The 12,135-nt window shown below is 37.2% G+C and overlaps 1 protein-coding gene across 3 annotated transcripts in view; it reads left to right on the top strand.

Moving 5' to 3' along the window:
* NSF (N-ethylmaleimide sensitive factor, vesicle fusing ATPase) overlaps window positions 1–12,135 on the top strand; it is a 64,335-nt gene that overhangs the window by 42,138 nt on the left and 10,062 nt on the right. For all 3 annotated transcript variants that reach the window (XM_034415991.2, XM_034415992.2, XM_034415990.2), the window contains exons 12-17: window positions 795–982; window positions 3,416–3,511; window positions 3,637–3,793; window positions 5,046–5,179; window positions 7,972–8,038; window positions 9,212–9,291. In XM_034415991.2, the coding sequence (XP_034271882.1) occupies window positions 795–982; window positions 3,416–3,511; window positions 3,637–3,793; window positions 5,046–5,179; window positions 7,972–8,038; window positions 9,212–9,291 (722 nt within the window). The remainder of the gene's footprint in view (window positions 1–794; window positions 983–3,415; window positions 3,512–3,636; window positions 3,794–5,045; window positions 5,180–7,971; window positions 8,039–9,211; window positions 9,292–12,135) is intronic.

Below are 12,135 nucleotides of genomic sequence, written 5' to 3'. Positions count from 1 at the left end.
CCAAAAACAAAAGCAACATTTACTGCAGATCACAAGCCATTAGTTTGGCTTCATGTAAATTGTTTTTCCCTCTATGGGATCATACAGATCAAGAATGGTTGAATTCTTATGTTAGAAGAACATCAAGCTGCAACAAGCCTTGAGCTTGCATTCTTGTGTCCTTTCCATTGTCAGCAATAGAGAAGGACATTTAATGTTTCTTTCCACATGTTGGCTTGTTCTTATTCCCAAGTTTCCCAGGTTTGGATACTGTAGGTAGATACAGCTACAGAAGTTTAAGCTATATTCATCCGTAGCATGTTAACATGGGGAAATATAAATGTGATTTGGATAGGATAGGACGCTCCTAAGGAATATCAGGGAAAAAGTCTAGGCTGGGAAATCCTAAAAGACCCCAGACAATTGCAAGATTTCTTGCTAAGAAAGTTGCATGGATGTTATTATTTATGCCTAAATGTAACAAAATGATTCATAAATCTCCACTGCATCCTAGTTGAAAATGAGGTGCAATCTCTGCCCCATTTCCTACTCTTTAAAAGCCAGCTCAGGGAACTGGCATTTGGGAAAGAAAGGTTATTACTTAGCCTGTTACAATATTGCAATCATGGGAGAAAATAGTAATGTCCAAAGAGCTTTTCCCAACCTGGCTGTCTCCAAATGTGTTGGGTATAATTGCTTCTAGAATTCCCCAACTAAGATCTTGACAAGAAATTTTGAAAGTTGCAGACACACTACATCTGAAAAGATCATTGTGAAAAAATGATTTAAAGCAAAATGACAACTTATCTGTTTAGGCTTGCCTGATGAAAAAGGTCGAGTGCAGATTCTCAACATCCACACGTCAAGGATGCGAACCCACCAACTGCTGGCTATAGATGTGGATATTACAGAGCTGGCCGTGGAGACCAAGAACTTTAGTGGTGCTGAACTTGAGGGTCTGGTTCGGGCAGCCCAGTCCACAGCTATGAATAGACACATTAAGGTTTGCTCTTCCTTAGCACTACCCAGTTTCTGCAGATGGCACTACATATGAGCTTGGGCCCTGTCCCCTTGTGCCGCTTCCTCTTTTGTTCTTCTTATGAGTTTTGCTTAGTTATAAAGGATTTAAAAGGCAGAATAAATCTTTAAATCAGGAGTCTTCAAACTTGGCAGCTTTAAGACTTCCGGGAGTTGAAGTCCACAAGTCTTAAAGCTGCCAAGTTTGAAGACCTCTGCTTTAAATGATCAATATTTGGAGGAAGAAAACTTAATGAGTAAAAAAAAATTCAAGGGAAATTTATGTTATTTCTGGGGACCCAAAAAAGATGAAAGAATATTAAAGCATGCAGTTTCTTCTGCTGTAATCTGAAACTAGATAAAATAAATGGCTACCCCATTTGTTGTTCAGATGTCTATAACGTTTTAGGCAGTATGATACAAAAGCTACATCTTCTTTCCCTTTCGTAGCTCTTTGAGTACTATTATCCCAAGCTTTTTTTTTCTTACCTGCTAATTTCCAGGTATTGAGGCCAGCTGTTGGAGTCAGGGTTCATATTTGTTAAATGCTATAACAATTCTGAGCAGGTACATATACCTGATAGTACTGTGAAATTCTATCATAGAATGTTCTGACTTTGTAATAGACATTTCTAAATGTTTTGGAGCTACTTTAACTCCCATTTTGGAACAATCTGGGATTGGAATGTTTCCCCCATAGAATGCATACCTATTTTCCAGTTATTTTCAATCTGAAAATAACATTTGGCTGCCTGTTCATATGGATTGGATTTTTAAAGAAATTCAGTGGAAAGTTGTGCCTGTGCTCACCTAATGAAATGTTCATTTGACACAGAGACAAAAAGTGTACAACTGCACAGGCAAAAAGCATGCAATATAGAGGCTAAGATTGATACACTGGTAGTATGCATGAAATAGATTGTATCTCCTTTGTATTATATCAAACATTTGTCTCCTTATTTCTGAAGTTTTATCAAACATTGTCCTCCTGGTCTACTACTAGATATTGAAATTAGATTGGATTAGATTTTACCCGTACAATATCATGAATTATGATATGCACAAAGAGGGTGAACATCTACAACAGTTTTATTACTTAGCTCCCAAAGGCCTTATTTCAGGGTGAGATATTCATTGGAGTGTTTCTCTTTCCTTTCTTCTCTTTCTCTTGTTTTCTTTTTCTTCTTCATTTTTAGTTGTAAAGGTCACTGGGCTTTTAGCAGGAAATGAGTGATGTTAGATGTGAAATGTCAGGATGACTAAATTAGAGATTAGCTGAAAAAAGCTAAATTAGTTTTCTATATTGGAGAGTGTTGAAATGCTGATTTTTGTTAGCCTGTGACTGTAACAGGTGTTGGGCTTGGAATGCATCCTGGAACACATAGCTCTTAGTGTGTATGCTCTGCAGATGAATTTGGGGAGGGAGGAGACCCTTGAAGCTTATAAAAATGATTGTAGCTTAAGGAAAATGCATTTTAAAGATGGTCTAAAATTTGAAGTGGAAGAAAGTTTTTACTATGGCAATCCCTTAGAGTGCCAGGTTCCATGGTGCTGATCTACTTTCCCTGGATCTATCAATTATTCCCACAGCTCAGGATCACTTATGAAGCTAGTTAGCTTCTGCACACTTCTTTGCCACCACCTCCTTTCTTAATGTAATGGTTTCTTTAACACATTCTCATATTAATTGCCTTAATTGTAGTCCAAATGTACCATACGACAGTTGGGTACTTAACGAGGAAGAATTGTAAATCTTCAATAAGGGATCATGTGTAAGGGTATCAGAAAGAAAATGCTGGGGATTTTTTTATGAATATGGAGTAGAAAGGTCCAAGTTCAAATCATACATTTTGCTCAACTGTCCTAATTTCACAACGTTCAGTAGCATAGACAGAAGCAAATAAAAAGGAATGAATGCATGCAGGCATATGTACATACTTACTCATTGATTCTTTTTTGGAGTAACTAATATTATTTATGCAAGGTGCAATAAAGAAATAAAAAATAGTATGACTAATTTATGTGTATAACATAAAGCAGGAGATAAAAAGAAAAGGGGAAATAATTAAAACTAATTTATTTCAAACACTTTTTAATATCATTCCATACCTTTTTTGTTCTTACAAACCATTCTTGGTTTGTAAGACATCAGACATGTACCAGTTCCTATGTTTATATACTTTAAACTTCTTGTTTCTTTTACTTTGCTGCATATACTCATACATTCTGTTTCCAAGAAACTTCTTTTTTTTTAAAAAAAAATTCTAGATATATATTTTTTCTTTTATTTAAAGGGAAACAGATTTTTCTTGGAAGTTCCATTATTTGAGGACCTATTCAAAGAGACCTATTGTAAACCTAGTTTAATTTATGATTTTGTTGGCTGTCTTATTGATGTGCCATTTCCCATTTTCATTAGGCCAGCACTAAGGTGGAAGTTGATATGGAAAAAGCAGAATCTCTGCAGGTGACAAGGGGAGACTTTTTGGCTTCACTGGAGAATGACATTAAGCCGGTGAGTGTGCCTTTCATTTCTTCTTGTTGCTAAACAGGAGAACTAGTTCATGTCATTCCCACTCTTGCAAATGGAGGCAGTTATTCATTATTTGCTTTACTACACCTGTTTCTTTCCAACCACAGGCATTTGGGACCAATCAGGAAGATTATGCAAGCTATATTATGAATGGCATTATTAAGTGGGGTGACCCTGTTTCTCGGGTGCTGGATGATGGGGAGCTTCTTGTTCAGCAAGCCAAAAATAGTGATCGTACTCCCTTGGTCAGTGTTCTTTTGGAAGGTATGTTACTTGCTCTACAGAGGATGGATTAAATATGGTCTGTTCCTAGAAAGAGTGCTGGGCTTGAGAGAGCTTGCTTCTATCTGGAATGATATGCAATTTCTAAAGGAAAATTATTAGTATTATACTGGATTATAAAAAGAGTTTCTGGCACCTCTGTGAGAAAAAGAGGATTGGTATATTCTTCTCTTTCTTAACAACTTACAGAAACTTAATTCAGCATAACCTCAAATCATATTTAGTGTGATATCTAAAATGCTATAATATGGTTTCTACAGTTAGCAAACTGAAACTGGGAACCATTGAAGTGACTTTCCACCTATAATTAGTGCTAACTGCTATCTAATGTTATGGTTAAAATAATACATGCTCTCTATCTTGCTCTATCTTCTTAAAACTTCTAAAAGATTTATGTGTCTGAGTGCAAATCATGAAGATAAATGTAGAGCTTAGAACTGGGAAAGAGGCGATCCAAAAAAATATAGTAATTGTTTATGTCAAAAGCTGTTGAGAGTTTCATCAAAAGCAACAATGAAACATTGCCCTTGTCTAATTCTGGAGTTGATTATCCAAAAGGATCATCACCATGTCTTCACTCAGTTTGTGATAGCTTTGCTTAATTAATTAATTTTATCCAGGAAAGCCTGAAACTTCAATGCTATAAAAACTGTCAAGAAAGGAGAAAGGAGTCCTTGTAATGCTTTACATTTACATCTAGTGATAGTGGGAGAAGTTAGCTTAAAACCCCCAATTAAAATTTCTGATGTTTAGATTAATGGAGTTAATAAAAATTTGAGACATTCTGTACCATCTCCACTCCTGACCCCACAAATTTAAGAAATTTCAAAATTATTCTGTATATCATTTGGATAACTTCAAGCAGATAATGGTGGTTGATCAGTGGGTTGGATGTGATCTCTCTCTCTCTCTCTCTCTCTCTCTCTCTCTCTCTCTCTCTCTCTCTCTCTCTCTCTCTCTCTGTTCTGTCCCAAGAGCCAATGTGTCAGGGAGACAAATGTAATGAAGTTTCTAGAGGTTACCACATGGTTTGGTATTAAAAGTGATTTGTGTCTCAATGAAGATTCTAGATTCATAGCTATTTTAAGAACATGAAAGTTTATCTAAGTCTCAGCCAAATGGAGTGACCTTTTTTTCCATGGGTACTCCGTTTTCAGGGAGAGACTTTGTCTTCTTAAAACTGGCAAGATATGCTATTCCTTTTGTCTATCCCTGGGCTATTTTTCTCCAACAGGTCCCCCACATAGTGGGAAAACAGCTTTAGCTGCAAAGATTGCAGAGGAATCTAATTTCCCCTTCATCAAAATCTGCTCTCCTGATAAGATGATTGGCTTTTCAGAAACTGCCAAGTGCCAGGCAATTAAGAAGGTATAACCTGTTTTTTTACTAATCATTTTTTTCTGATATATTACTAAATCATTTTTCTCTACTGCTCTATGTTTAACAGTTTGTTAAATATTTTTACAAATTAGTTACATAGGTGTGAATTTAAATCAGGATCTAAGAAGCATGAGTATGAAAATAATCTTATTGCGGCAAAGGAAAAGATACTCAAAAAGCTAAAACAGATACTGTATTTATCTATTTACTTACCACCCATCTTGTTTTGAATTGACTCTGTGTTGTTTAGAGTATTAAAAGATAAATATTTCTAAAGCAATAAAAATGGAAATTACAATGAAAAATAGAATTATAGTTAAAAGATGGGGGAGGAGAGAGGAAAATGCATGAGAGGGATTGCCTCTTAATTTATCAACCACCTTCAATGTGATTCTTCCCTGTTGGGGGAAATTTACTCGAACTCTCCTAGTGGATGTACAACCTTGCCAAAAATATTGGTACCTTGCATTTTCCCCCAAAGAATCACAACTTAAGGATGACTGCAATTATTGCCTTAAAGTGTGCTATGAAATATTAGGTTAGGGATATCAGTATTTCATAGCACATGGGATTGTTTTGAGGCAATAACTGCAATCAAGTACTTTCTGTAATTCTGAATGAGACTTCTACACTAGCAATTTGAGGAGTGGCCAATACACCCCAATAGCATTAGCCCGACCCTCTTGGGCCAACAGAAGAGGTGTGTACAGACACTGTCTGCCAAGGAATTCCAGAAGGTGGGGCCAAAGAGAAGATTCTTTTCTATTTTGGCCTCAACTCTGTGGAACACTCTACCTCTGCAGGTGAAAACTGCACCCACCCTTTTGGCCTTCCAGAAGGGTATTACAACTTGGTTTTGCCATTTAGTGTGGGGCTCGGAGGGGGGTTCTCATTGCTGGAGATGGCTGACAGACTAAGAAGACACCATCCCTACAACATCTGCATTTGATTCCTGGGGTTCCCCCCCCCCCCAGTTTTAACATTTTTAAATTACATAATTTTAAATTTTTAAATGTTTTTCTATTTATCTATTTATGCTCTGCAAGCTACCCAGAGTCACCTTATCAGAGAAATGTGTGACATGTGAATTTAATAAACAAACAAACAAACAAATAAATGTTTCCCCCAAATTTTTGCAAATTTTTGAGTGCAGCAGTGCATTTCTAGGGTGTGAAAGTCCCTGAGGCAAAATTATTCATGGAAAGGAATTTTTTGATACTTACTGTCAATAGCTGCTGGAGGAACTGCACTGAATCTAACCAGAACAAATGTTTTGTGATGTCTGTTATTTATTAAGGATTATTAATAACTAGCCGGCATAGTACTAGAAGAGTGTCAATTTTAGCCAATAATTAAAGGTAATCTAGGTATTGCTTCTATAATTGTAAGTCCTAGTTCTCATCTTAAAGCTGCACTAGATACACATTTGGGGACTTGCATGATAATCTTAAACATTTGGACTTTTGTATTTGCCTTTCAGAAATGAGGTCTTCCCGGTCAAACAGTATTTTTTTCTATTCAAATAGCCTGAGTAAATAGTTTGCCTGAAAAATCACTGATATCCAATAGTGACTTAGCTTGTAAGGGATAGCAATAATGATCTCCGTTCCATTTTCATTTGTTTTATTATTTAGAAAAATAATGAGAGTCATGCATCAAAAGCAAAGTGTCTATGGAATAAATGCCGGATGTCATTTACTTGTATCAGTTTCAATTTACTTTACTGCAAATTAGGATTTGGCTTCTTTTGGTCATATTTAATGAAAAAGACCCATGTAAACAGAATCTATCTGAAGTACAATAGGTAGTTAGAATAGTCTTCTATAGCTATTCTCTGAAGTGCAAGGGGATGCCTTTTTTTTTCCGCTTAATATAAATGGTCTTACCTTATTTCCAGTTTCATAATGTTGTCTAATACAGTGCTTCCAACACAGGAGAACAAATCATTTTCAGTAAAGTAATATCTTGAATTGCATTGTTATTCCCTGGATGTTGTCAGAGTGAATAAAGATAATTATGGTTAGTCACATAGAATAATAAATCTAGGCTATGTAAGATATTAAACTGAAATGCTTGGGAAGACCCCAGAGAAGTTTGATGGTGGTGGTGGTGTATAAATGAGTCAAGTTCACTTAATCTGTGACTCTACTAAAAGAGTCAGGCAGAAAACAAAAATCTAGTATATCTAATTCAGAGGTCTTCACATTTCTATGTAAGGAAAGACACGTATCTGCATTTGTAGCAGGAAAGAGCCATTTCCTGATAAAGCAAAGGAAAAATTAATTTTAAGAATGTGGATGGGCCACAGATAACATCATCCTCTTTGAAATCTGAGGAAATTGATACTTTTAAAAATATTTTCAGAATATTTTGCACGGCATAGGAGTAGCTAAGAAGAGGAATAATTTTCTAAAACTTGGGGGCAGTTCCATTCAAAAATTTCAAATATTTAACGAACACTTCAAAGGAGGAAAACAAATTACTAGCTATCTATAATACAAAATATATTTTTTTCTTAATCTCTAATTTTAGAATATGATTTTTGCAGAAATCAGTTTCTCCTGTCATAATATTACAACTTCAGTTAAAGAGCATTTCTTTTAAAACAAGTTAAACACTTAACTTAACAAGTTAAGTTAACTTGAACTTAACAAGTTCAAGTTAAAAACACTTGAACTTGGTAGAAATTAAATCCAAGTGGCAAAGCTTTATTACTATTATTTTTTACTTGAAGGCTCCATTAACAAAATGCTTTGTTGCTTCTTTTTCCTGATGTTTAGATCTTTGATGATGCTTACAAGTCTCAGCTCAGCTGTGTGGTAGTGGACGATATTGAACGGCTTCTTGGTGAGAATGCCTGTAAAGGGAATATCTGTGAAGAACAGATGAGCTTGGGGCAAAACCCTGGTTTTCTATGAAAAGAAGAGCTCTTGTGCCTGGTGTGCTTGAGCTTGGATATGGAGGTAGCATTATCAAGGCAGTTTATGCGGGTGTAGATGATGGAGTTTGATGGACTTTCGTTATTTGGAGGAGAAGGTAATACAACACTAGAAGAAGGAAGGATGAGATTAAATTAAAGGAGAGTTTTATTTAACCTGCTCTAATTTATCAACTCAAAGGTTTATTGTTATCATAGCTAGTTTCCTAATTGGCATTACTTGATATTAACCACATTTGGGGCGGCAGCAGCAGGGCTCAAATGGAATAGGAGCATTATTTATTTTTTATTTATTTTATTTTATTTCAAATTTATATACCGCACCTTCTCCCAAGAGACTCAGGGCGGTGTACAGCCAGATAAAAACATACAATACAAACATTAAAAACAATTAAAAGAATATATATTAATTTGGCCCCAGTTTAAAATGACAAACCAATTAAAAATAAAAAATTTAAAAATATGTTAAGCCAGCCCGGCTTGATGAAAAAAGAAAGTTTTAAGGGCACGGCAGAAGGTACCGAGGTCTTGGATTCTACTTATCTCAGGGGACAGCTGATTCCATAGGGTAGGTGCCCCCACAGAGAAGGCCCTCCCCCTGGGGTCACCAGCCTACATTGTTTGGCTGATGGCACCCGAGGAGGCCCTCTCTGTGGGAGCGCACGGGTCAATGGGAGGTTGTCGGTAGCAGCAGGCGGTCTCGAAGATAACTAGGTCCTATGCCATGGAGCGCTTTAAAGGTGGTAACCAACACCTTGAAGCGCACCCGGATGACCACTGGGAGCCAGTGCAGCTCGCGCAGGAGCAGTGTTATGTGGGAGCGCCATGCAGCTCCTGTAATTACCCGCACGGCCGCATTCTGGACCAGCCTCCGGGTGCTCTTCAAGCCCCATGTAGAGAGCGTTGCAGTAGTCCAGGCGAGAGGTGACCTTAGTTACCTTAATACCACACTTGGAATAGTATGATTGACCCAGCCTCCAAACTTTGAAACAGAACAATGTTTGAACTTGTTGCCACTCTGTATGACTTTCTATGAGCTGTGTAAATATGTGTATTATTATTTTGTTATCTTAAACTTTCAGATTATGTTCCAATCGGGCCACGTTTCTCCAACCTGGTGTTACAGGCCCTTCTGGTGTTATTGAAAAAAGCACCTCCTAAGGTAAGTATTCTGTCTTGCAACATGACAAAATGTTTGTAAGATGAGCTATGTGCTCATCTGAGACCAAAACAATTTCATATAAAAGAGGTGAAGTATTTACAGAGCAGCCTTTTTTGTCCTTTCAAATTAGAAGAGCTTTAAGTATATTTTGTATTGGATGGGAAGTGCATTTGTCTTTCTGCTTTATCTAATTTTTTGGGTATATATTAAGGAGAAAATTAGCATTTCTGAGTTCTGAGGTATTAGTGAGGAAAGTAATTCAACATACGTTATCCTGCATAGTGGCATGCTTGTATAGATGTTGCTATGTATGGCAATGTCATTATGAAGCTGCTGTAGAAGGGCTTTCAGGCTTTATTTATTAGATTAACATTGATATCCATGCTATGTATCAATAATTTTTCATGGCCTATAAACAGCAATAAAGAATAAAAAATATTGATCTCTACCAATATAAAAACTCCTGGCCCCTGAAGAACACCACACCTTTCACATGCAACAGATAGCTTTCTTAGGTTCTAGGCATATACTACCTCAATGCTTATGGGAAAATCCAGATCTTTAAGGCTTTATAAAAGACTAGAAGGGTAGGAGCATGCCGGATCTTGGGGAAGAGATAACCAGATTTGATTTCAGAATGAGCCCTAACGATTAAAATCTCCTCTTTTTGTTTTGTTTTGTTTGGAAGATAAGTTCATTACATTTGCATTGGGGATTACCATAGTTAATCAGGGAGGCATTTCTGCTTTCTATATACATAGATCTATACTTCGTATGTATGTATGTATGTATGTATGTATGTATGTGCATACGTGTGTGTGTGTGTGTGTGTGTGTGTGTGTGTGTGTGTGTGTCCCCCTGTCCAGTCGTATCTGACTCTAGGGTGCAGTGCTTATCCCTGTTTCTTGGCTGAGGGAGGCAGTGTTGTCTGAAGACATTTTCTGTGGTCATGTGGCCAGTATGGCTGTACACCAAAGGCAATATCAAATGCTGTTACCTTCTCACCAAAGTGGTACCTATTTATCTACTTGCATTTGCATGCTTTTGAACTGCTAGGTGGACACAAGCTGAGGTAAGAATCTGAGTTCACCCTGTTGCATGGCACTTGGGTTTCGAACCCAAGTTATCAGCTTTCCACTGTGTGTGTATATGTGTGTGTGTGTAGACATGGACATGGAGCGTACTTCAGTTTTGTAAAAATCCATCCAGAGAAAGAAAGAAATATCCAGTTCTTTCCCTCCATACAAGTGGTCTGTATTCATGTATTCGTATATTCTCTTATATACAGATTTTTAAAAGCTTTTTAAAATTAATGTAGATTTTCCAAAATAAAAGAAAAAATAATAATTCCATGTCTCTGAGCTCTCTGATTTTTTTCATGTTTCCATGGATTTTGCAAAGAGGAGAGATGAGGAGAGAGGATTTTTTTACAAGCACGGAGGGAGGGTGAGGGAAAGGAGAGAGGAAGATTGAAAAGCGCTGGCCCAGCAGGGAGCCAAGCCAGAGAAAAAAGCATTTCTCTGAGAAAGGAGCGGTAACAGCCCAGCAGCCCAAAAGGCTTCCTTCATCTACATGCAGAGTCACACAAGGCATTGGATGCTCTGCTCGGGAACCCCACAGAGGCTTCACATGGGGTTCCCTGCTGGTTCCTATGAAAAAACTAACAATTAGACTTAGAGGGTAAAAGCCCAGTGCAGTATCTCTCTCTTCTACTCTTCCCCCCTCTTTCCCCCCTTAAGCTAGATTGACAATTTCGGTAGTGTTATGAAAAACCCAGCAAACTGTTTTGGGGATCTTCTGAATGGGGCCTGCTTAAGACACCCTCCCTATGTTTGTCCTACAAATTTCCATGTGTGTGTGTGTGTGCGTGTGTGTGTGCGTGTGCGTGTGCGTGTGCGCGTGCGTGCGTACACTGGTATTTACTAGAGCTAGACCAACTTTTTAGCACAAAGCAATTATTTTGTGAGCCTCAGAGATATTGTATGTATGTATGTATGTATGTATGTATGTATGTATGTATGTATGTAACCTTATTTACTTCTATAGTCTTTATGGATACAGATGCCTTAATTCTGCTGTCTTTGAGAAGGATATAGTCCATAATTTAATGGCTTTAATTTTATTATTTTCTGGAACTTGAAAACTCTCAGTGAAACAATGGCCTCCGAGTTTAAATAATGATGCCCATTACAGAATTTGTAGTAAGCATAGCCAGCAGTTGTGAAGAATGGTATAGATTTTGCTCAACTCTTTGTAGCTTCATTCAATATTTTATTAAAATAAAATCCATACATGAGGATAGAAATGTGAAAAAGTGAAAAATGTTCAACTAATATTGCTAAAATAATGGAAAAATGTAACCTGTTACTGATTCCCTCCGCTCCCCTCCAAAAAAGAGAATAATTTCTTTCTAGTAATTATGTCCGGAATTTCTTGGCATTTCACAAGACAATTTATACCAAATGAAATCTCTTTCCTTCCATAAAAATGACAACCAAGCTTAGAAATAAAAATCTGCCATATATGAAAAATAATAATAATAATCCTGTTCCTAAGAGCATTTTGTTGTTCTCATAGACCTGCCCCTGTAGCTACAGACGGCCTAATAGTCTGATGCTAGGGAATTCTAAGGATGATGGTTTCTTTCTTTCCCACACTGTGTTGGGAAAAAGGCACCTGCTTATGTATGTTTCTAATCCCTTCCACCATGATTGGAAATGCTGTCTCGCACAATGTCATTGCCTCCCAGTCAGCAACTTGCTAATTGTGGCAGTGGGTGTGATGTAGTAGATCGCTGGGCTGCATTTCTTTTCTCTTGAGGACAATTTGCTATGTAAGGCTTAT

This window comes from Pantherophis guttatus, chromosome 4 (assembly GCF_059756535.1).
Source record: "Pantherophis guttatus breed Tessera chromosome 4, ASM5975653v1, whole genome shotgun sequence".
Taxonomy (NCBI): Eukaryota; Metazoa; Chordata; class Lepidosauria; order Squamata; family Colubridae; genus Pantherophis; species Pantherophis guttatus.
The sequence above is the reverse complement of the archived record's forward strand: the minus strand, read 5'-3'. Positions and strand labels throughout refer to the sequence as shown.